At 37.3% G+C, this 26,510-nt stretch overlaps 1 protein-coding gene across 8 annotated transcripts in view; it reads left to right on the top strand.

The window, feature by feature from the left end:
- The window catches only part of USP25 (ubiquitin specific peptidase 25), a 65,887-nt gene that overhangs the window by 6,543 nt on the left and 32,834 nt on the right, over window positions 1–26,510 (top strand). For 4 of the 8 annotated variants that reach the window (XM_044442780.1, XM_044442781.1, XM_044442778.1 and 1 more), the window contains 8 exons: window positions 8,544–8,621; window positions 9,971–10,115; window positions 13,667–13,790; window positions 14,646–14,808; window positions 22,494–22,580; window positions 23,787–23,924; window positions 24,434–24,510; window positions 25,135–25,208. In XM_044442780.1, the coding sequence (XP_044298715.1) occupies window positions 8,544–8,621; window positions 9,971–10,115; window positions 13,667–13,790; window positions 14,646–14,808; window positions 22,494–22,580; window positions 23,787–23,924; window positions 24,434–24,510; window positions 25,135–25,208 (886 nt within the window). Of the gene's footprint in view, window positions 1–8,543; window positions 8,622–9,970; window positions 10,116–13,666; window positions 13,791–14,645; window positions 14,809–22,493; window positions 22,581–23,786; window positions 23,925–24,433; window positions 24,511–25,134; window positions 25,209–26,510 lie in introns of those variants that run through there. The other 4 variants (XM_044442779.1, XM_044442783.1, XM_044442784.1 and 1 more) reach the window with 4 other exon arrangements.

Genomic DNA, 26,510 nt, shown 5'->3' with positions numbered 1-26,510 from the left:
AAGCATACCTAGAGGTAAAAAGACAGTCAGAGGGGTGAAAATTGTCTCTATTGTAAATCCCACTTTGCAGGTAGCAGCACAGCAGGATTGAATACTCAGAGGCTTCCCTTTAGCTTGTGTCAACCTGACAGAGTTGAACCCTGATGCTAAGAAATACTGATTGTGAGCAGTCTGAACTCCACATAATTATATTCTCCTGCAATTATTTCTCTAAGACTATAACAATAAACATACTAGTATGTGGCATTGAGCATGGTGGAACTTGACTTTTGTATAAATCAGTTCATCAGGCTGAAGATGTTTAATAAACCAAACTGTATGCCATGAAACCAAGATAGGTTATTCTTCTAAGACATATTCCACTTTTCAAGACATCCCTTGGCTTAGAAAAATGGATCCTGCAACATTGTAAAGATTCAATATTCTGAAGCCATACACTTTTTGCAATATAGGATGTTCTGTCCTAAATTCATAATCATACTCTTACCTTCAAGTTGAATCTACCTTTATTTGTAAACTGTTGGCTTAAATTATTTTCTACTAACTTTTGAGTATGTTTGGAGTATAAAATACTGTCATATTTTATATTTAAAAAAATGAGCTGGGAGGGAGGGAGGGAGAGGGAGAGAGAGAGGTGTCATCAGGTCCCATGAAAGTGATTCACTCATTTGCTTGTTGTCATGGAGCTCATATAACATATTGGATGGACTCTGAATTGAAAGATCAAATTGGCTCAGTTGTAAACTTGCCAATCTTAGGTGGACCACTACCTCTTAATCTCAGCATCTTCCCTTCCAACTTTTACTGAAGTTGACCCACCTTCACATCAGTGCACTTTTTGCATTCTGATTGAGTGTTGGGACTTGGACACATCCTGAATTTAGTTTTCCTACTTACAACTGTGGAAATGGCCAGATCATTGGATTTTAATGTGCAGAACATGCAAATGGTACACTTACATACTAATACAGTGAGCCACTGTCTGAAGCTAATTGGAAGATCAGGTTATGAAATAATAAGTTTGGAAGTCTTATTTGGGCTGAGACCTGGGGATTTTCGGTACAGAAATACCAACAGGCTGGTGGATCCAGTGTGAGTAATGTTGGCTGCGTGAACATATTCATTACCATAACTATGATACATTTAGGGCCTTGAAGAGTAATACTTATTCTGACTGGCAGTGGGCTTAATTCAGAGGTGCTTCTGAACCCAGCTGTAGTCAAAGCACCATAAACATATGTTCACAGTCTTCAAGTAACTACTTAGGACTTTTTTACCCATGTTGCTGAGTGGGAAATACTGTAGAGGCATTGAAATTTAGATTTACTGTTATTGGGTCATTAAGGTGATTGAAACCTTTTATCTCTTGTTAACCTAAATAATGCTACTTTGTAAGTAGTCATTGAAAAATTGACCATTAGATTTAAAATGTTTTTAATATAGAGAAATACAGAGAAATTTTCAATATAATGAATTTCAAAAATTGTCCTTCAACATCAAAAACAATAAATGAATATTTTGTGCTATTTAAACCATGCATATTTAAAGTACATTTAAAATAAGGTAGATACAATTCATTAATTCTTATACTGAATAAATAATACTCTGATGGGCAGAATAAAAATAACACATTTTAAATCTTAGTCTTACTATTCACCATGTAATACAATCAGTTATTCAGTAAGATATCATTACTATGCAGCAATATATTTTCTGCTAGAAAGGTGGGGTATAAATCAAATCAATAAATATACCCACTTACTTGGGTCCCATCAAACTAAGTGAGAATTATGTATATGGTTGCACTTTAAATGTCCTAATGTAACTATGAAATAAAGCTTCTATTATTCAATACTTCCCCTATTTATTTAGTATAGGGAAATTCCCAAAATAAGCCTTCTCTAAAGAATAGGCACACTTAGTATTGCTCAGGAGAGCCTGGAGGAATGTCATCCATGGGGTTGTGATGGGTTGGGCAGTATTGTTCAATAATACTATGTTCAAAAGTATTGTTCAATAGTAGGAGACGCATGTTTACAGACAAAATAATAATATTTGATGCCACTGTAACTAAGCTTTGTAGAAGGTGAAAGGAGTGAGGAGATAGCTTTTCAAAACTTGATTGATTTAACTGAAGTTTGACACTAATGGTGTATTGCCTGGTATTGTTAATAAGCTTTCTTTAATCCTATCATTTCGTGTTGCTTAAATTTACTATAATTATACCTGTAGATAGTACAATAAAATAATCTTATGCTTATTTACTTGATCATAAGTAACAGTGCATAACCCTTTATTGGGAAAGGGTCGGGTCAGTGCTTTTTTTGTAAGAAAAACGGTGCCGGAACTCATGAAATTATTTACCTTTTGCACGTAGTCAATCACTGTACACACACCCACACATGTCAGTTGTGTAACGAAACATAACAGTCGCCGCCTGCAGTAAGCACTCAGTGCACGACCACACAACTAATCACAAGCCAAGCAGCGCCATCACAAGCCAAGCAGTGCCATCACAACCAGCGCGGACGAAGCACGCATGCATCGGACTCGACACACAAGCAGTCTGCATGCACCGTTTTAATGATTTTGCCGCCGACCTGCTACGCTCGACAGGGCGATTCAAATCCACGTGGACCAAACATCAAATTTTCAAAAATTACTTTTAAAACTTGGAAAATCTGTTGAAAAAGGTGCCGGAACTCTGTTCCGGTGCATTTTATGACAAAAAAAGCACTGGTGAGTACCACGCTGATACTTGTACTCAGTATCTTAACAGCTCTTCAAGCCACTGAACATGTTATCCTCCTGATCAAATTTGTGGAATGGAAGCTGGGGCGCTGTTTTACAGTGGTTTTGGTCCTATCTACAGCACAGGTTCTGGAGAATAACATTGTGAGACTGTATGTTGGTCCCTGATGCTCTTGCTGTGGAGTACCTTCTATTGTGGAGTATCCAGCACTATTTAATAACTATATGAAGTTGCTGAGTGCAGTCATTAGGGGGGTTAGGGGTGAAGCTTTGTTAGTATGCTGATGATATCCTGATGACTTTCTCTGTTACATCTGAATTAGTAGAAGTGGTGTCACTCATGTGGTGCTGGAATGCAGTGTGAGCTGGAAAAAGGGCAGTGAGTTGGAGCTGAAACCCAGTAAGATGGGTTTGGGTGAATGGATTCCAGGTCTAGAAATTCTGGAAAATAACATTCATGATTGGGTTGCAATCCTTTGAAGGAATAGGTTTGCAGATTGGGGGCACTCCTTGATTCATCTCTATACTTCCAGGTTCAAGTGACTTCCATGGCTAAGAGGGCCTCTTAGCACCTTAGACTGGTATGACAGTTGTGCCCATTCCTGAACAAGTATAGCTTGGCCACTGTGATTCATGCACTGGGAACCTTGATAGTAGATTACTGAAATATGCTCCATGTAGGGCTGCCTTTATAGCTGACTTGAAAACATTGTGGCTAGGTGTATTGATGGGGGTGCCTTACCATACATGCATTGCATCTTTGCTATATAATATTACCTGGTGGTTTGCTACTGAGCTAGGTTTAGATTGTCGGTATGCAACACCCTATACAACCTGGGATCAGATTACTTGAAAGATACCAACCACCCAGGCCACTGTAATCTTTAGGAGAGGGCTTGCAGTTGTGCTTCAGCCTGTGGGATTCTAATTGGCATGGTGACACATGCCTGCCAGGTGGAATGATCTCCCTTCTGTGGTATGTCTGGCATCAGTTGTGGCTTTCCACCAATCATGAACTGTCCTCGAATCAGTCTCTGAGCTATTATTTGTTGCATTTATGATATTCTTTTATAAACAAGCTTGGAATTTAGGCAAGTCAGAAATAATATATACATGATGATAATGAATAAATGATGAGTTCATATTAATATGTTTGGTTCTGGCTATAGTATGATTTTTTTTTAATAGTGAAAAGTTTAAAGTATAAATGTCATTATTTCAGCAAGAGTGCTTTGGCATCTTCTCATTCAGTTTTCCAACCACTACATTATACCTTGAAATGAAATATCCAAAAGGTCTGCTACTCTTTTTACCCCAATTCCATGCAAAGCCGAGAAAGAGAAACCATTGAAAGTCAATGAATACCATCCATTTCCCTTGTCCCTGTATAAGAAGTTCACATTCTAACTAGTGTTTCAGCACTTTAATAGCTGTATGAAGTTGCTGTATGAAGTTGTTTGAAAAGGGTGCTCTTTTTAATGTCTATTCATGCTTGATTAGCATATGATAATGTGTGAATAACACTCATTTTAGCAGTCTGAAACAGGGACAGACTTGGTTAGATTTATTTTTAAATATGATTTACTTCTTGAAGTAGGCTATTTTGAGAGATTGATATTTCCCAAAGGCATTATATAAACCAGAAGGCTTTGCTCAAAATCCTACTATAACATGGAAGATGTAGTTCTCGTTCAAACTCTGTAAAGGCTGGACCAATGTGTGTTTGTTCGCAGAGTTGACAACCAGGATTTAGTGTATATGGAGACTCCGCAAGAAATTAAGGTAAAATTTGGCAGATACTTGATGTGAAGATTTGATAGAGTGAAAACAGAATGAGTTCCAAACTCGTATGACTTTGTGGTGGCTATCATAGTTTTTGTGGTGATGTTTCAGATAGTTGGAGACAATTGACAACATCCAAAGGCACTGAGTCAAATGATCTTTCCAATCATACAAGAGTGATACTATCCCCTTGTTGAATCCAGACACTGATATTTGTGAATTTTGAAAAAAAGTATCGTGTGAAGATACTGTGCTCTATTACCCAAGTTTTTGCCTTAGTTTTTATCACTACTTAGATGTTCAGCTCTATTTTTAAACTGATTTTGAACTGTCTTTATTAGATTTATATCCCACTTTTTCATACGATGAACTCAAAGCAGCTTACATAAGCTCCTCCTGCACTCAATCTAACCCCCCCCCCGCAACAACCCTGTGAGGTAGCTTGGGCTGAGATTCTGTGACTGGCCTAATCACCCAGTTGGCTTAATGGGCAAGCAAGGACTAGAACCCAGATGTCTTGAGTCCCAGTCCTGTACTCTTCATAACAGTAACAACATAATGTTTTTTTTTCCTAATGGTTAATAATACTATATTATCCCTATGTTGATTTCCTTGAATACAAATGAACATAGAACATGAAGCAGATACAAGCTCTTACAGTCTTACCAGGCTGACTTAAGTTTGGCCTTAGACCCAAGAAGATACATAGAACATGTAAGATGCTTTAACCTTCTGGGTGCAGTGTGATAGTATAATTCAAGATGGATGCACTAGTTTGTCACAATACCTAAAGTTTCCAATCTTATGTTCAGGTTTAGAACGCTAAAGACATTTTAATGAAAATTTGCACATATCTTTGTATACTTCCAATGCATTGTGTGTGTAGTATTGCTTATACTCCTTTTTTGCAAATAATGTTCCTTATATGTTGTGACGGATGTTTTCAGAAATATAGGAACATACAGTTTTCTCTAATATACACATTTCTGTAAGTATTTTTTTGATTGGTGAAAAAATTGATTGTAAAATTCAGGGAACATTGTATTCTTTCAGTTTGTGTATTAGTTCAAAATGGAACAAATTTTCCTCTGGTGATCAACTATAATTAGTACTCCAGTTAGCTTTTTCTATAACTAGTATTGAAAGAAATCAACATCACATTTTTCATCTTTTTCATCTTGATTTTGTTACGATTCTGTCATTGGATTTGGATTTTGAAGAGGCCATATAGGTTTACTTTGGGGAAAACAGGTGCCCATTGAGTCATGAAATAAGACACCTAGTTTTTAAGGAACCCACCAAAAGCCTCATACCTTGAAAGTTTTTTTTTTCCTGCTCCGTACAGCTTTAGCATCATTTCAGATAATGACAGTGACTATGTTTAGAATGACAGAGAACTATCACCAGAGTAAGAACTAACATTTCAAAGATTATTTCTGTTAATTAGTCCACATAAATGTGTACAGGGTTAAGAAAATAAAATGAGTTTTGCTGGATCAGATCAAAAACCTATATGTGGGGAAGCTCACAACCAAGGAGATAAGCAATAGTCCTCTCCTGCCCTCATTCCACAACAGCTGATACTTGGAGGCAACTAGTCTTAAGTAGGTCTATACTCAGCCCCTGAAGACATTGTGGTGATTTCTACCTCTGTTTTGAACCTGCTTCATGCTGCAGCTAAGTGAACATTTTTTGGTATCCAGTAACTCCCCTTTGGCAGCCTTTATGGGAAACTCTGGAGTGTCTCCAGTTCTGAAGAGATAAATGTTCACCTCACACAGTCCACAGCTACAATCAGGGTTTTGGCAGTAGTGATTGAGTCTGGAGAATGAAACTTCATAGGGTGCATTCATGTCGTGTCAACATTTTACTGGGCTGTTACTTGCCCGTTTATCAGTTCAGGTGAAATCCCTTGTGTTGACCCCAAACAACTCTTGGGATCTTGGATTTTGATTGCAGCTAAACTCTGCTGTTACGTTAATAGACTGTTTACACTAAGGCTGGATGCTCTTTCGGGAATAACTTAACACTAAGTGTGTAGTTTGTGTGATTCCTAATGTGCAAGTTTAGACCAGAAAAAGGCCTACAGCTTCTAGCTGTGGCATGCTGGGAGTTATAGGCATTACTTTTTACAGTCTGAACTTGACTTGGGCATGCCTGAAGTGTAGCTGCTTTTTTACAAGGGGGTGGGTGTCTTGCAGAAATTTATTCAGTTCGACCCATAACCATGTTTTCTTATGTATTTTTTATGTTGAAAACATGAAGTTTTATAATACTCTACAGAAGTGCAAGCTATTCTATCAGTAGGATGGATGAAATTGAATCTAACTGTCCCCATGCAGGCCAGCCATCTTTTATTTCATGATGTAATATTTATTTATATAATTTCTATACCATCCATTAGTCAAAATGACTCTCTGGGAGGTTTGCGTAATAATTATACATGATGCACTTATTCATTATGTAATTGCTATTTTAGATACATATATTAGGAAAGCTGTATTGCATAATTGTATATTTAAGGGAGATTCTAGTATTATAGGAGAGTGGGAAAATATATTCCTCCCCATTTTCCCCCACACCATGAATAAATCAATGCATCTCTATCATTCTCCCCTTACTCAGAGCCTCAAAGTTATCTGCAGTGTGTGTTACGCTGTCATCAGTACAGTGGTACCTCAGCTCAGTTCACGACTAAATCGGGTTGCGAACAGAAATTTCATAAAAATTTGCCCCAGGTTGCAAACTCTGTATCAGGTGATGACCGCGAGCCCGCCTGCCTGCCTCCCCTTCACAGGCGTGATCATGGTCATGTTGGGGAGGGGGGAGATGGCCACCATTGCACCCATGTTCCCTGCCCGAGTGCGCCTGCCTCCCCCTGCGTGCCTGCGCCCGCCTCCCCCCCAGTGCCCCTGCGATCATGCCCATCTCCCCCCACCCCTCTGCACAATCGCTGGAAGGCAGGAGATGGCCGCGATCTTTGTTGTTCTTTGTCACTTTCCTTCAAATTTTTGAGAGCAAAAATAATAGTTGCAGAACGGATTAACCTTATTTACATTGACCCTTATTTATTATTATTTAATTATTATTTGCATTTATATACCACCCTAGTAGCCCAGAGGGCTCTCTGGGTGATTCCCCTTTTGGGGAAATTTGACTTGGCTCATGACCAATTTGGGTCAGAGTCCTGGAATGGATTAAGTTGGTGAGCCAAGATACCACTGTATGTAGGTGACTTACAGCTCTACCTATAATTTCCATCTTTTAATCCAGAAAAGCTGTGGAACTCCTGAATTTGTGTCTTGACACAGTTTCAGGGTAGATGAACTGAGAAAATGGAAGCTTAATTCAGACAAGACAGAGCCACCTTGAGTAGAGAAACCTGTTGTCTTGGTTTAGAGCTATTCTGTATCCTGCCCTGAGAAAATATGTATTTTGAAAGGTGTCTTATATATTTCCTAAATAAGTGCAGCTTTTCTTTCCAAAACTTTTCTGAGACTTACTAGTTACTTTCAGCATCAGTTCATTTTTAATTTCATGCCCACAATCTTTAGACTGATGTTTTTAAAACCTTAAACTTGTTCCAGGTTCTGAATAATATAGTACTAGTATACTACTAGTATTTAGAGAAGTATGAAGGTTTGTGCACTGTAATTCTTTGACAAGGACATTCTGTATGAAGCTATAGAGATCTGGAAGTATGGCCATAACTGTAATCACACTAGTGCCTTTGTAGTCTGTTTTTATATTAACATTAATATTTCTTTCTTTGAAGGCATTGTGAAATGAAGACTTGGAGGAACACAAAGTCATGCCTATTTGGCCTAAACCCTTCTTTCTTCTTACTATTTGGCTCTCATGCAAGGAGGTTCTCTCTTTCATCTTTAGTTTATATTCTCTACCTGTTTCTCAGTGTTTTAAACTTTGAATTATTCCCCCACCACCTAAACGTTATTTTTCTCCATCAAAAGTTTGTTATCAACTGGCTAAGCAGTCCTTTGTTTCTTTAGCACCAGCAGACATTTCTGAATCAGCTGAGAGAGATCACTGGTATCAATGACACCCAAGTACTGCAACAAGCCTTGAAGGTACTGTGTTTTTCAAAAATGACTATGTCTGTCCATGTGTAAGATAAGGTCATGCTTGACTGACAGAGTTTAATATAATTGTTTTAAGATTATATAGTGGAGTTGAATTGCCTATATGTAGGATGAAGGGTGAAATATAAGGATCTCTGACCTGGTTCAAGTAAATAATGCTTCCGATGCAAACGTATCCCTAAAATCTTCTCATAAAGGAAATAATAAAATTGTGAGCAATTTGAAAACAAAATGACATTTCCTGCAGTTCAGATTGTTATCTTTTTCATCCCCTTCCCCTACTCTTTTTTTAATTGCTCTTATTTGTGTTGTCAGGAGTGATTTCGTATTTAGACTCAGATTATGTTGGCTTGCATTTCATTTACATGGATAAACATTCTGTAGTGCTACTCATACCTCCTATACCTTGCTTTACATATCTCTCAGGTTACTGTATACTTGCTTGAGATTATGATCACTGAAATTTGCTGAGACACTAGCCTTTGTCTCCTAACATCCCAACTTATCTAAAGTTAAACAGGCAAGAAAAGCAGTTTTATTAGATATTAAATAGATTTCATCCCCCCCCCAGCACACTCAGTTAACCTTTGCCAATGCTTGTTCATTTATTAAACCTCCTTTTCTTAATGTCTACTGTATTTTAGGATGGGGACAAAAATGTAACTCTCCAGTCTATGTGGCTGGCCTTATAGGAAAAATCTTGCCTTGCTTCTCTGTATAGTCTCAGCAGACCTTGCCTATCAGGAGTTCTCTTAGTGCCTCAGCAGACCCTATCCAGAAACATGTCTGGAATGGGCTTCCGGGCATGAGGAGAGTATGGAGGTAGGTTTGGGATGAATTTGCAAGAACATGAGGGAGAAAAAGGGTTTCACAGAATCTTTTCATAACAGGTGGTGTGAGCAGGCTAGTCCTGGTGCACAGTTAAAATAACAGATAGAGATGACCAGACTGGCTAAAATATTCCCAACTGTTAGTGCCTTGAGCATGCCCCCCCCCCCCGTTTCCTCACATGTAAGGACAACATGCAAGAAGGCATTTCTTTTTAATCAAAGTCATGCCAAACAACTCTTATGGAAGGGGCTTGGCTGACTGAACATGGGGAAGCTATGGGAGCTCTGGCCACAATTGTTTGTATTTTCCAGCCAGTGGAATGTTTCACAAAATGGCTGGGCTCCAAACAAATAAAATTGTATGCCAGTTTAAAAGGAGGTGGTAGAGCATGTTTGGATTATACAGGTCACTGGAGTCAACTGGGTCTCTCTGGACTTGTATGGTCATGTACAAACTGGCTGATCCTAACAAATAGATACTGATAGTTTATTATGTTTCATTTAAAGGACAGCAATGGGAACTTGGAATTAGCAGTAGCCTTCCTTACAGCAAAGAATGCTAAGATTCCTCAGCAAGAAGAGGCAACTTACTATCAAACAGCACTTCCTGGAAATGACAGATACATCAGTGTGGGCAGCCAGGCAGATACAAGTAAGTATCTATTCACTTAGCAATTGGGAACTATCCCAGGCTAGCATTTCCTGAATGGAAGAAGTAAGGAGCTCACAGAAGAGAGTTCTGCAGATCTGTCCCATTCTGACAGTTCTAGTTAAAGCTTGTTTCAAGTGGTTATAGCAAGGGCTAGCTTCATATTGTACAGTGGGAACATTGGATGTTACCCTTATGATGTTATTCCTTAATGGTCTAGTCCATGCGTATTTTAGAAACCACTTTCCCCATATAGACTTTTATCAGAGGAGGAGGTTTTAAGAAAACAAGAACAGAAGCAGCAAGGAGAAGAAATATTAAAGCCATGGCCCCATGACTGTGAAATATGCTGTCATGTCTAGGACACCATTCTCTATTGTGGGCTGGTGTTTTAAAACTAAAGGTAGCGTTGAATACTGTAATTAGTAAGGGTAACTGCTTCTGTTCTTCATTCCTCTGTGGAAGTTATTAAGGTATAGCTAGTTAGGATTTAATTATTTTAGAAAATTAGAAAATCTAATAACTTTGTTGTTCACTCTATATGTTATTAAATGCCTCCAAATGGATAATTATTTCAAAATATTAAGTAATGAAGCATAATTGTGTAGCCTCTCTGTAGAATGACATTTAGAAAAATTCAAGTCATCTAAGTATATAGCTGTGTTGCTATATATTCTCATGGCTCATTTATATGTGGCATTCCTTCTACACAGTTGTTAATAGTGATTGTGTATATGGAAGTTGCCTTTGAAAAATCTATTTTGCCATCTGTACCTAGACACACAGTAAAAGCCTTGATGCAAGCATGTGCAAATGGGTTCACTTAATTGCAACTCATGCTTCTAGCTATTAGCAATCCATGCTTTAAAAAAAGGCTATTGGTATTTATACTTGAAATCCTTATATCCAAACACAAGCCTGATTAAACTTGAAAGTAATATAAAAATATAAAACTGACCATTTGACCAAAAACTACTACATAAAATAAAAATACAAAGCGCTTTCATTGGGTAATGGTGATGCAAGCATATTTAAATCTGGCCTTTATCATTCCTATACAGTACTAATTTAATTTGAAGTGGAGCGCATCTTATAATTCTGAGTACTACATTCAAACCCTGTTGTTCATCAAGAATTGCATTTCAACTGTATGTTTTTTAGGCTATCAATGTTAATGTTGATGATAGTGATGGTGATAAAATGTGGCAGGTGTGGGAACTCCAGCTACTGTTCTTCACTGTGCAGAAAAACTTGTTTTTCAGGAACAAGGAAAGGAAAAATGTACATATGTTTTGGGAAGACCATAAAATTGACCTTGACACATTTTGGCAGATACAGCATGTTTAACAATGGATGGTATTGTTTGGTTTTTAGTAACCACATTCTTGCAAAAAATAAAGGAAATGAAAGCACAATTCCTTGGAACACACCTAGGATAGACAAGCATTGAACTGGGTGGTTGTAGTTGAATATGCTGTTTCCAAATGGATGAGGCTCTCTAATATGTGAAAAGCTGGTAGGCTGTGTTTTCTGTTTTTGTGGTAACCTGAAGATTCATACAGTTTTTCAAAATTTCTGAATATTGTGGAAACATGACTTTATACAGTTTACCAGAGCTTGCACTTGACCAGCTCCTTTATGCGGTCAGAGCAGCTTTGTTGGCTTTTTGTGACTGCCATGTAATTAACCCACAATGGGCTGTTGTATTAGGTGACCTAGGTCTCTGAGTGCCACACTTGAAGACTGTTTGAGTTAATTAAGCTTTATGATGAAACCACAAAACTATGGTTATCCTATTTTGAACAAATCAGTATCTGAAACATGGCATCAATATGGCACTTGGATAATATGTTATTACAAAATTATGTAGTTAGGCAAGTTCTACTTCATAAATCAGAGGAAGTGTGTGTGTGTAATTTAACAATGTCCCAGAGGTTAGCAGTACTACTATTGGGGAATTGTTGAGGCAGTGATCAGAGGCAAATTTATCTCATTCATATATCACTTGTCTAAAGGAAAAGAGTGAAAATATGAACATTTAACACACATTCATATATTGGAGGCAAAACATAAGGAAACACGATCTTAGATGATTTATAGGAAATAAAAAGCTTTGAGGAAATATTTAATCAAGTGTACTAAGGTAGCAAAATATTTGTTTTTTAAAGCAACTTTTTAAAAGAGCAAATAAAGTTAGGAAAAAAGGACATAGTCATAGGTTTTGCAATTGAAAGATGGGGACGAATTGTGAATGCATTTAAAGAAGTTTATAGTATTTTTGTAGTATTATGTAGTAGTATTCAGGAAAAAAAGTCAGATGAAGGAATGTTTTCATTTAAGAAAAAACCAGTCTGCCTTTTCAACTGCACAGGATGACAAGTTTCTGCAGGGTCCTAATACCATGGAATACTACATAGGAAAATTATACTTTTAATATAATAAAGGACTTATAATAAAGGATGGATGGCTTTACTGGAGAATATAATATAATTATTTTTGTTAATTATGTTATTATACTGGTTTTGTGTTAATATATTGTAATACACTATTTACAGTATAAATAATGGTGTAAACATGGATGTTCACATGCCAAAACCAAAAACATGCCCCAAGAAATGGGAAGATACAAAAATAATTATAGTTTGAAAAGCAAGGAAAGCATTTATTGAAGCCAGAATTGTTTAGACGTTTTGGCCTACTAATGCCTTTAATATGGAACAATAACTTCACAAAAACACTTTACTAATGAAGAGAGGAAGACTAAACCAAGCATATTAGATTTCTGACTCCAGGGTTGAAGTTGATTACACTTAATGAGCTAAGAAATATACATCTCAACTGGTTCACACCTAGAATAGATAGAACAACTGAGATTTTCTTTTTAAATGCATTGATACACAGGATCTCCATTCCACCCCCATGGATCATTTTTAGATAATTGTCTGCTGGCTTTGGTATGGAGATGCTGACTGGATTTCCCTCTTACTGAGCCAGGCTTATTATCCTGTTTTCTTAATTAGCATTTGGTAGCCTGGATGTAACAGACTCTGGCTTAATGGAAACCGTAAATTTATACACAGGTTAGTGTGCATAAAGGGCTTGATAGGAATGCATAGCCTTGGTAGAAATAGGAATCTGGATAGGAATCTGGATGATGCCTTTATCAAGATAAGGCAAGTATATCAAGTCATATTGAGAATATATCCAAAACCAATGTACCAGAAGTCATTGTAATGTGGTGGTTACGATGTAACTTCCAACACTGACTTGGTAACTTCAGTCTAGTCCTCCACTCTCAGCATAGTTGGGGTTGTTGAGAGATTGGGAATTATGTACGCCACCTTGGGCTATTTGGAAGAAAGCATTGTATAAATGTAACAGTAGTAATTCACAGAAAAGAAGAATAGGTCAGTGAACTAGGGATGAAACAAAACATTGAAAGAATGAAGATGCTGATAGATATTAGTTTAAATGAGCTTTGAGTCATCTGCAAATGAACTTGCTTTTCAGGCTGTTGATTTTTTCATGTTGAGATAGATAGTTTTACTTTTCAGATGTGATTGATCTCACAGGGGATGATAAAGATGATCTTCAGAGGGCAATTGCCCTCAGTTTGGAGGAGTCAAACAGGGCATTCAGGGAGACTGGAATAACAGATGAGGAGCAAGCCATCAGCAGGTAAACAGATAACTTTCATTAAGATACGTGTAAAATAATCAGACATATAGAAAACATACATGGGAGTGACTCTTTTAATAGTGAGGAAGTATGAAATTTCTGGAATATGAAAATTCCCTGCTCTGTGCTAGGTTTCCTGTGCAATTAAGTCATCTAGTGCATATCTAAAGGTTCAGCAAGGAAGAGACTCTGTGAGAAAAATCACGATCAGCCTTCAAGGGGCCCTGGTCAGGAAAAGTGCCTTCACTCTCTTTTCGGAGGCCCACTTCCGTAACATAGCATTTATACTTTTATCACTTTTTGTAAGCCTTTGGTAATTGTCTGTTATTTACATTTGTTATTTGCAAAGTTGTGTTAAAGAATGGTGATAGTTGTATTAAACCTATATAACACTAGAATTCACAACATTCATGCTATTTATATGTATGTATGTATGCTTGTATGTATGTTAGTCTCTAAGCTATAGTTAGCTAACATGGCTATCCCTCTGGAAAATATTTTTAAGGGAATATTGCTTTGAGAAGGAAGTTTAGGGTGATTATTACCAATCCCACAAAAATAAATTGCCAGTAAGGGAAGGGCTATTAGTACTGTCATACCACAAATACCTGCAGGAGGGACAAAGCACTACTTCTGAAAAGACCAGGTTTTTTATGGGAAACCTCTAAACCCTAACCCCTACCCTAACCCCTAACCCCTACCTAATAATAATTATAATGCTCAATATCTAAAACATTTGCTGGAAAAAAGCCTCTATCTTGATGTGTTAAAGAAGCTGTATTTCTTTTTATGAGATTATTTTTCTAATGTTATTGCTGCATTTTACTTTCCTCATTGTTTCATTTTCTTTCTAAGAGTTTTAGAAGCCAGCATAGCAGAAAACAAAGCAAGTCTTAAAAGGACACATCCAGAAGTATGGAGTGACTCTCCTAATCCATATGATAGAAAACGTCAAGATAATTGGCCAGTGGGATTAAAAAATGTTGGCAATACATGCTGGTTCAGTGCAGTTATACAGGTAATTGATTAATGCATTTTACGTATATAATTCATATTTGAATCATGACTCACACCAAGCATCTGTTCTGAGGAGAGGAAGGGGTATACCCTAACCACTGCAGTCTAAGCAAAGTAAAATATTTGCTCAGATTGAACACCAGCCTAGCAAGGTAAGATGCCTCATCACTTACATCCAGCTCAACTTGAGCCAGGGAACTCTCAGCCCTTAGAGGAAACTTTTAAGGCTTATGAAAAAGGGCTCAAGCTGGCACCCTCCATTTCAAAGCTGATAGCTTTGTGATGGTGAATTTTTCAAAACATTTCTAGAAGTCTCCCAATAAATAAATAAATAAATAAACAAACAAACAAACAAACAAATTTCTCCTAATGCTTTCAATAGACTTCAGTTTATCTCTAAGAAATGGAAACTGTATCCTCACTTGGTAGTTTGAAAACACATTTTTGCCCCATCATCTCAATATCAATTACAACCAATATAGAACTTGATACTTTGTAGCGGCATTATAGTGGCCTCTGTCCATCCTAAATGATAAAGATTTGATGCAGAATTATCACCTCAAAGTTAATATTTTCTAGAAGTTTAGTATTCTAGAAAAATTTGTAGGAATATAATTATAGATACTTGTGTTTGTTTTCATTTGAAAACCAGGCTGGCTTATATTTTACCTAACTATCCCAGATTACTTCATGTGGGATAAATTTGGACATTACCTACCACAGAATTTATTTAACTGGAGGATTGATGGGCTCCTTAGGTTACATAAACTGTGTGACAATATTTCATCCTTCCCTTAGAGTTCTTTTGAAACCTGACACATTCAAATAGAGGTCAGCTGTGTATAATGTTGCCTCTATTAATCAGTGACATTCTGCATGGAATAGTAGCAAGATAAAACAAAAACAAACCATAAAGTATCGTTATAATTTTTTCCATTGGAAACTTGTCATAATGAAAGTTTTGTTCTATTGATACCTGCTTTTATGGATTGTTTCCTTCATTTTTCATCATGTAGAACTTGAGTCAAAAGCTTATTTTTGTTCAATCAGTAGATCTCATCCGCCAGAATAGTAAAGTTGCTTTCACCATTCTGTTATGCCATGTGGTAAAAAATGATTTTCCCCTCCCCAAAAATTAAAAAATAAAAAACCTTTAATGCCATGTGGATTCTATACATGTCAGTTTCATTGCTGAGTAGAGTTTGGAACCTGAGTTTTCATATCCAGCCTTCCCTCTGTTTTAGCCATAGTCCTGATAAGGAGTGGTGCTGAAGCTCCAAGGTGATTTAAGTTACTTTGACATGTACTTTAAAAATTTTGTGGGATTTGAACGTATATCCTATGATTTAGTCTTTTACTATCCCTAACTACCTTTCAGCTTTCTTTTCTCCTCTTTCCCCCTCAGTCCCTCCTTTCTTCTCTGTCTTACATAGTTGTACTTCTAAAAACTGTGATTCATCATCTATTGATGGCATATAGCATCTGGCATGAATCTCAGCTTGTTGGGTTTTTTTCCTCCCTTAAGTAGTGCATAAGTTACCATGAAGCTCCTTAACTCTGTCTAGTTGTAACAGTTTGGGAAGCATGGATTTAGCTCTGCTTTGTCCTTCTCCCACTGTGGTTTTAGAACACTGAACTTTGGTTACTACTGACCATAGATGATCTAACTCCTTGGAGATAAGGCAAAATCTAAAAATAGTCTGCCTCTTAAACTAGGAAGTAAAATTTATTAATGTCTTAACAGTCTGGCACTGAAGAAATATTCACACATGCATGGGGAGAGACCTTTGGGGCACTGGCATTTAGTTCTATCAACTAAAAATTAAGTTATTGACTGACTAATGCTAAGTAGTATTAACAGTAGCTGTTCCTTCTAAGAAGGATATTTGAGTTATAACCATTAGCTGGATGTATTTCAGTTGTGCTATAGTTATTAAAGTATAGGTGTACCATCATAAATAAGTATACTGTTCAAGAAAACCAGTGTGCATTCAAAACATACAGCAACACATTTATCTCCAGTTCAAGCTGCTGTTACCCATCTTGGCATACAAGCTTGTGCTCTAGTGAGCAATGTGTTTTTTGTTTGTTTGTTTGTTTTTTTGTAAGAAACCACCCATTTACTTAATACTATCAACAAATTATCAGACATAGTGAGGAGCGGAAATGGATTGTCAGTATTGATGAGATTCTGGAAGGAAATACACTGCACTGTTCATTAAAACAAAAGATTGGCATATACCCCCTTTTTATTGCCTTTAAACTGGCATGCACCCTTTTTAGTGTCATCCTCTGCTATTCAAATGCGATAGGTTAATCCAAACTTTTTCAGTCTGGTACCCTTCAGATGCTTTGGATTTCCATTATCAGCATTTCTGTGGGTTGGCCATGCCTGTTGGGGCTGATGGGAGTCAAAGCCCAAAACATCTTGAAGACATCAGGTTGGAGAAGGCAGTATTAAGCATTTGTGTTACAGATTCTGTAGTATTGAAATGTGTGTGAAAAGATTTTATCCACATGTATTATCCATACAGCTAAAGTGGAAATATTCCAGTGACTAAGTTTGGAGTCCTGGTTTGATGGCATCTGAAGGATTTTCAGTTTACAAATTGTTTGGGTAATCTGTTTGAATAAAGCCTTGATGTGTCTGCTGGGTAATAATTAATCCAGCAATGGTCATATTAATACTAAGTCTCACATCATCAGAAACCCTTTTGTGTTTCATGCCTTTTGTTGTTTGAATTCACTTTGGAGATTGCAGACGTAAAAAAAGGAGATAAGGCAAAAACGTAACACAAGCCTTTTTCTTTTCCTGTTTCTTTTATAGTTTTTTAAAATAAGTCTGTTAACTTTATCCATATAGGGAATCAGAAATCATGTGCGCCTTAAGGTGGTGCAGTGAAAATGCGAGCCCCATTTTCTGTACAATAGTAGAAGATAAAGAAAAATACACATCTTTGTAATATTTGAAGTAGCTGTCAGTGCCACTACCATTCAGGTCTTTTAAGTCTCAGGTAATTGTGCCAACCTTTGCAGAATTAACCTGAATAGAAGTATCCCTGGATTTAGGGAGACTTACATCTGGGTAAACATGCAGGGAATTGACCTTTTTCTAACTTATTGTGCTGAAGCTTATTGTGTTGTTAGGAAGATTTTACTCGTTTATATAATCTGACTTGGTGGAATACAGAAGTTTCTTTAAACCAGGCAAGTGAGACTTTGGGCCAGTTCTTACAATCACTGTTGGCTAAATGGTGACTTACTTAACCAATGGTACATGCTGCGTACAGTTTGTATAATAACCTGCCCCATCACCAATTTTCATACTGTTCAAGTGGCCTGGCTTGTTTGATGAGGGAGTAAACCTCAACTGAACAGCAGCCTTGTTTAGCCTATTATGATGGTTTGAACCACATGAATATGTTTGTTTATTTATTTATTTGGAACTTTTATATGCCGTCACCACATGCCTTGGCATCTTGGGACGGCTCACAAATGTACAATTAAAAACAATAAAACAATACAAATTCCATAAAATTATATAAAAACAAATAAGTGACTGTTAATGATAAAAATACTAATTTTTAAAATAGCAAATAAGGTTTTAACCTGGTGCTGAAAAGAATATAAACTCAGTATCAGGTGCACCTCTCCAGGAAGTGCATTCCATAATCTGGGCGCCACTGCAGAGAAAGCCCTGCTCTGGGTAGTTGTTCTTTTTATCGCCTTTAAAGAGGGCTCTGGGAGCACAGCCTCTCCCGCAGATCTTAAGGGGTGTGAGGGCATGTAAGGGAAGATGCGCTCCTTCAGGTATCGTGGTCGCAAGCCATTCAGGGCTTTATAGGTTCAAACCAGCACCTTGAATTGGGCCCAGACTTCAACTGAAAGCCAGTGTAGCTGGTGGAGGAACAGCTCTATTATATGAGAATAACGACCCGTCAGCAACCTGGCAGCTCTGTTCTGTACCAGCTGAAGTATCTGGACCGTTGTCAAGGGCAGCCCCACGTAGAGCGCATTACAGTAATCCAACCGGGAGGTTACCAGAGCATGCATTACTGTTGCTTGAATTTGACATTAATTTTTGTATTAATAATATTCTTGTAAAAATGTGCTTATGGGGAAAAGAAATACTAGATAGCTTTATGTTTTGTATATTCTGCTCTTTTCTTTCTTCTCCCCTTTGGGGAAAATAGCCCCAAAGGCTTTTTTTAAAATAAGTGCTGCTGCTGCAGCAGCAGGAAAATTACTTCCTCAGTTGGATATTTCAAGTGTCTTCTGTGTCTTGAAGAAGCGCACAAGGCACATTTCTGCTGACACAGCAAGATTTTCCCTAATAGACCTGGAGGAATAGGTCATCCTGCCTCCATGATGCTGTCTAGGAGCAGGTGTACAGGCAGCAGACTTGGCTGTGATGTATAAACCTTTTATATAGCACTTCATTCACTGTTTTCAAAAGGCTATCTCCTTCTTCTGCCACCTTTATGGACAGTGCAATCACGCAAATACCTCCTTCACTGGCACCCAGAGCTCCAGTACCAACACCTTCAGCTACTTCCCTGGACCAACAGCTCTTTGGCATCTGTGGTTGATACCAAGCAAACAAACATATGCAATTCTGGTTGAAGCACCCCACAACTGCTTGGGCTCCTGGACCAAAAGAGAAGACAGAGTTGACTCATTGAATTGGGTCAAATATTGAAATGTATTGTTTCTTAGCTCTGACTCTCTCAACAAGACTGTTGATGCTACATCTCTCCAATGCCACTGCTAGAAAAAGTACTTGGTGAACATAACTTACAGGATGGTCTCCAATCCCTTGGCTCCATCTCTGAAAGTGAATTCCTACAATGTTTCTTGCTGGGTCCTTTCTGTTCATCGTAGCACCCATCTTTCAGATGCTGATCTCCTTGGTACCAAAAATCCTTGCCAAATCTTCTTCATTCTCAGACTTCTTTTTCCATCATTGTTTTGTTTTGCCTAGAGATAACTGTGACTATTACCACCACAATTGTCCCCCTTCATATGAAGATTAATCTATCAAGAAATACTACATTACCATAATATTGAGTCCATCTACTACCAGAACCAACAACAGCACCTGTATTTGGGAGCCTCCAGAAATACTCCGTTACATATGAAGTCCAGTCTGTGCAATACTCCATTACCTTCCTGGCCTCATTACAACAAAATTCTACATTTCCCTGGACAACTTGACCCATAGTGATTCTGAGGAACACCCCCTCCCCACTTCCCGCCCCATCTTCCATCAATCACTCATACTTCAAACACTGAGCATTAATCAGTGGAGGAAGTTTGCTGATAGAACTTTCCCTTTATCCCTGCTTCCAAACCTGCCATCATCTCTTATGGCACAGTTGGAGATCAGTCATCTGATGGCATCCAGCCCTATGCTGGGCAGATGATAAGGACAGCAAAATCTGTTGTTCTAGAAATTACATTGCCAGTAGCTTTGGTCACCAACCCTTTATTTGATACAGTTCAGGCAGACATGATACCATGTTACTTGATATCACTCTTGATACCAATGCTGCCAAACCTAATCCATGGCGTGTAATAGTCATGGACAAAATTTCCATTCTCTTATCAACATTTCACAATATTGAGAAGCTTTACAGAGTTTAAGATGATGTTTAAACACCTGCTCTATGATCCATCATCAGAGAAGCATATCTGGCAAAATCTAAGGACAGAGCACCATGGATGTTTAGGGATGAAAATTCAATTGCATTAATTGTGAAATACTCCGCAGCTGCTCTTGACAACTTCCAAGTCTGCATGTCAGTTACCAACAATTTCTGTGGGACAAGGTTTCTTTTGTTGGACTACTGCTCGGAGAAGACCAAGATTTTTGGTCATGGTTTTTTAGCCAGAGCTTACAAGCTGTCAAGTCAACAGATCTGCACTGCATGGCAAATGGTAGATTATGGATCCAAATATGGATCAGGTCTATCACAGCAGCCATTTTCTCAGGAGGCACACACAGTTCTGCAAATCAGGTGTGCACCATGATAAAATATGAGGATAGAAGATTCTCCTTGCTTTCAATGGGATGAACGTTTTAGCACCTCCCCAAATGATAGGCTCAACGATTCACCATCATCCTACAAGATGGGGTGAGTTCCCAGTCATCAACAACCTATATCTCTCAATTATATTCATATTGGCACCACCAATTAACACAGGCCTTTCCAAGTCAGTCTTCAGCAGGATACCCAAAGAATCCTCCTACTCAACTTTCTACTATGAATCTACCTTTCAGTTCAAATACCACCATTGTAACTACAGGAAGAATGCCAACCAAAGCAAGCATGTTTTGACTGTCACAGTAAATTTTCATGTCAGGTTGCCTTTTTTTTTTTTTTTTTAACAACAAACTGACACCCTTCTTTCATGTTCAGGACATTAAATTAGACAAGTGAGTCTGCATCATTGCATCAAATCTGATAAAACATTCCCATCAGGCATATTTCCTTCTCTTGGGCCTGCACTGCTACTTGAGAAAGAAAATGCTACCCTTCCACACAAGAATGTAATAGAAAGGATACCCTCACCCAAATGTCATCAGGCTTCTTTTTGAGTTGCATTACCCTGTTTTGGACGTTTGCTGCAACAGCTTTGAAACTGAGACATAGGCAGAGCCATTCTTAGAGTGCATACAGAGAGGGGTTGGATCCAGAAGCTCTGCTTAGCTCTAGATCATTCCAAACCCTTCAGTTTATAGAATATAATTTTTGGAAAAGTCTTGGAATAGCTTGTTTGTACATAGAACTCTGATTTATAAGCAGCATAACAGACATAATCATTTAGTTGAATATTTGCCAGTTGGAAGTATAGTCATGTCTTTGAACTATCAGAAATTTGTATTCAAAAATGTACAAGAAATGAAGTATAACGTATCTGACATAACAGTTAAGTTTGCTATAGTAATTTCAGGTATAAATTACCCCCCCCCCCCCACACACACACAGCATGCTAGATGAGTTGAATTTCACAGTTTTTCTTTTAACTAAATTTTGAAAAGTTAAGGTGTTGACCTCTGTCTTACAAATATCTGATTTTCAATAGGGTGACCATACTTGGATGGCATTCTCTTTCAGCAGTAGTTCTTAGTAATTGTATCTCAAGGAAATGGTAGTGCATTAAAGGTTAAACCCAACATAACACTAGCAAAGAAGTGCAAGTGATGCTGTTCCAGTAACTGATAGCTAGCACAAGCAAAACCGAACACAAACTCAAAGTAAGTCAGGAAAGCCGTTGGGCAAAGAATTTGATACTTGCACAAGGATGGAATATATTACCATAAGCAGTAAACATTTTTCACCATTATTTAGAACCCTACATTGCAAATAAAAATTATTTAAACAATGATTGAGTGTCCTGCTATCTGTTTTATTAAGATAATTTAGATATGTATATAATTTACAAATTTAGGTTTGCTTCTGGACTGTGATTTTCATTTGACATAACATACATGATTTATATCTTTCATAGAACCAGTCACTCTTTCTGCATATTAAAGTATCCTGAGCTTTTCAAAATAGAGCAAAAGTGCAGTAGAAATTCTGTATGTGGCATAACCTCAAATCAGCTATGTATGTCTAATTTATTTTTGTGCAGTTGTTGACTTTCAAAAGAGATAATATAACATTCCTTTTTCTTTTGCAGTCGTTATTTAATTTGCTGGAATTCCGAAGGCTTGTCTTAAATTATAGTCCACCTGCAAGTGCTCAAGATCTGCCCCGAAACCAAAAGGTACAACTAGAAGTACACACTGCCAGTGGAGTAATACAATGCTTGTCTTGATGCATAATACTACTCCATGTCTCTTCTCAGCTCTGGAAAATTTTGAAAGAGAATATTGCATAGAAAGTGTCAGATGTAAGAAAGAAGAGTGTTGTTCTCTTTTAACCTGTAATCTTTATACAGGGGCAGCTTCCTGGTATAATCAACAGAGTATACCTTAAAGCCTGAAGTCAAGGTTCTGATGATTGGAACAAATTTGTGTTAGTAGGAGGTCTAGAAGGGTGTATTCCCCTTGTAGCATGATTTCAAAGCAAAACATTTTCAGTCTCCATAAGTGTCTGCTTTCATTGCTCCCAAGCTTATCTTACATCAGGGATGGGATCAGTTCTTACCTGCTTTTACTGTGTATATAAATGCAAGTGAGATAAAACTGTCCAATAATATTTGTTTCATTTAACAATGACATGGTTATTATTCCTATATAAGCCCCTGAGTCACAATAGGCTAAAACAGGCAGTAGGATTGAGGTTCAAAGTTTAAGAGAGAAGTGTGCCTTTTGTTTCTGTCACTGCTTGCTATGGTCATTGAGTGGTTCACTAAGCCTGGCCATACAAACTCCATCTAACTGTACTTGGTGCAGCTGTCCAGGAAAAACAAATAGATTGTTTGTTTATTTGTTTAAAGTTTTTATATGCTGCCCCATTACTAGTTGCTGCATTGTAGATGCTGGTATTCTGATGCAATTACCCTGACTAAAGTAATGTGAAATAAGGCTAGGCACTGCAACATAGCAAACACATTCAGTAGTAAATTGTCCAGGTGCCAAATACTGATGAAAGAGCCCATCACTGGGCTGAAAAATGAACATTGTGTAAAGTATCAGCTAGACTGGAAGACATGATTTGTTGGTGGAATCTTCACCTGGGCAGTGATGAGAGAATCAAAGTTAAACACTCAATCCAGAAAGGAAATATGCAGGCTCTTTTCTGGTTCCTGATTTCTAGCTGAAGAGGGCAAAGGAAGCTGCCTCAGCTGCTGTAGGGCTTATTCTGTACAAGCAAGCTCCCAGAGAGGACTAACAGGAGGTTGACAAGGTTGATGTTTTGTTCTTGATATGATCACTGTTTAGTAATTCTCTTCAATAGATCAGAACTTACAATGCAATATCAGCAAAAAGTAAAATGATGTAATTGTTTGTATTTATTTCAAATGCAGGAAAACAGAAATTTGCCTTTTATGCGTGAACTAAGATACCTGTTTGCACTTCTTGTTGGCTCAAAGAGAAAATATGTTGATCCTTCAAGAGCTGTTGAGATCCTTAAAGATGCATTTAAATCAAATGATTCTCAGCAGGTATTTTTTTGCTTACTTTAAACAGAAATAATGTAATTATAATTGAACAAATGGTGTGAGAAATAACAATAACAAGTTCTGTAAGAGCACTATAATATTTGATAAACCATAACTTATCTGCCTTTCACAATGTCTCAAACAAGCTATTATGTCCTTAGATATCCTCTAGGCCTACATCTGCTAGGATGGGACCATATTTTTGAGTGTTCCCATTATTGTCAATTATATGTAACACAGAAACTTAAATTAGCACCATCCTATTTGAAAACACAAATACTGCCATTTGCTCAGGGTTCAAATAATAGGCATAGGCTATCCTTAAGGTTGCTCTAGTAACTTTTGGTTTGTAGCGAACTATAGCAAGCCACACAAATATCTTTCCCTGGTATATAACAACACCTTTTTAATGTTAATTCTGCTATATTAGGTATATTGTAATCATAGTCTGCAAGTATTATAACCATAATATCCATTGTTAGATATTAATAGGTGTGTGCTCATTTCAACAGCAAGATGTCAGTGAATTCACACATAAGTTATTGGACTGGTTAGAAGATGCCTTCCAAATAAAAGCTGAAGAGGAGCAGTAAGTATCCTTTTTTAAAGTTCAGCAGTGTATCCTGATTTCTTTTATGGCTTTAATTTTCAAGAATCTGTGGTCTTTACAAGATACTGTTGCTAGTGATGAAATTTAATACTGCTGTAACCATGTAAGGTCAGCTTAAGAGAAAAACCAGGAAAAGGAAGGAGGCAGCAAAGTCACCATCTCATGCTTGTCCTGGATCAGCTGAACTGTTCCTACCTCCCTTGCAGCATCTATGTAAATGCTATGAAAACAACTGGGATGGGCAGGTACACCTACTCCTTGAAATGCTTAGATTTGCCACTTCTGTTCACTTTCAGTGGACTATCTTTAAAGGAATGGTAGGTTTTAAGGATATTACAAGCCATTTTATAGACTGACTGAAAATCTGGATACAAATCAGATAAATAAATAATAGAGTATTAAGATCAACTCTAATGACAGCTTTTGTCTATTTTTAATATAGATTAAGTAAAAATGTGTATAATACTCAGGATTGAAGTTAGTTCTACTGAATGCAAAAAAAGGTGATGAACAGTTTCTTGAAGTAAACAGATTCCTCTTATAACTTCAGGTGTGTTTGTGTATTACACACCTACATTTGCACTATATTCTTTGTTTCTTTAGGGATGGAGAGAAGCCAAAGAATCCAATGGTAGAACTATTTTATGGGCGATTTCTAGCAGTTGGAGTTCGCGAAGGTATTGTTCTTAAGTGGGATGTTTCTATGATTTGTTTAACTCATATTTTGATGAAGAAAAATATTGAGCTGAAAATTATCCATTCCAGATAGCTGTATGCAAACACAGCAGAACATTGCTTTACAGTTTATCATTTAAGCTCAAGACTAAGGCAGTTTCCAGTGTAACAGGAGTGGCAATGCAAATTATATTGGGCTAGAGATTGTGCAGTGCAATTAACAGTAATGCTCTGTAAATAGTGGTAGAAATTGAATCTAGAAACTTAATTTAAAACATATGTTGCGGTCTTATCCCCTCTCTCCACCCATTCTTAGTACTGATTTTTGACACTTTCAGATCAGCATCTTTGAAACTGAGTCTGAATATCAGCATGCATTGAAATAGCTTTCATGTTTGTAATCATATGCCTGTTTGGACAGAAAAAAGCCTTACAACTCCCAGCATGCCCTGGCCATCATGGAGCACACTGGGACTTGTAAGTTATTTTTTCTGTCTAGAAATTATTAACTTTGAAAGCTTTTGCTGCCTACAGGTGTTGCACAGGCAAAATGAAAATGACAAAGAGGATGGCTGATAAATGTCTTTTCATTTTTGATTCTCATACTCATGTTGCGGTTGACTTAAGTGCTACCACCAATGTAATTTTATGATTACATGACTATATAGTATAAATGTTCTCGAAGATTATGGTTTGAGAACAGAAAAAAAGAATATACAGGCAACGATAAGCATGAAGACCAAACCCTATAACTGCACTTTTAAAACTTTGATTTGTAAACATACAGCAGGATCCAAAAAACTTCCAACTACTTGCATTTGCTATGGGAGCTTTGGGATACTTTGTATCACATAGTAATAACATTGCCATATACTAAATTATGTTTGAAAATGAAGATACCAGAAAAGCAGTTTGACATTGTATGAGAGTGTAGTGTAAAGAAAAAATAATCCTACTAGATATAGCCAAAACATGGAACCATTATGGACTGTAATAGCAAATCTGAATGGGTGACTGCCAGTTAGTCTGGAAGTCAAATGGAACAATCCCAAAATAAGACAATGGAGTATTGTGTGTGTGAAAAGATACATTTATGTCCAAAACAACCTGACAAACACTTTAGTGCATCCTAGATGTATAGAATGTAATGGTGACAATTGAAGGAAAAGTGAACTGGAGGTGGAAATCAGAAAAGAGAGAATTGACCCTTTTTTGAACCCTTAACAAAGTGTCCTGGGTAAGAGGTTGTGTTGTTGGGTATGTGTGCTATGAAGCTTAAACACTTGTCTGTCCATTCTGTATTA

This window comes from Varanus komodoensis, unplaced genomic scaffold, assembly GCF_004798865.1.
Source record: "Varanus komodoensis strain SLA01 unplaced genomic scaffold, ASM479886v1 scaffold4, whole genome shotgun sequence".
In the NCBI taxonomy this organism is placed as follows: Eukaryota; Metazoa; Chordata; class Lepidosauria; order Squamata; family Varanidae; genus Varanus; species Varanus komodoensis.
The sequence above is the reverse complement of the archived record's forward strand: the minus strand, read 5'-3'. Positions and strand labels throughout refer to the sequence as shown.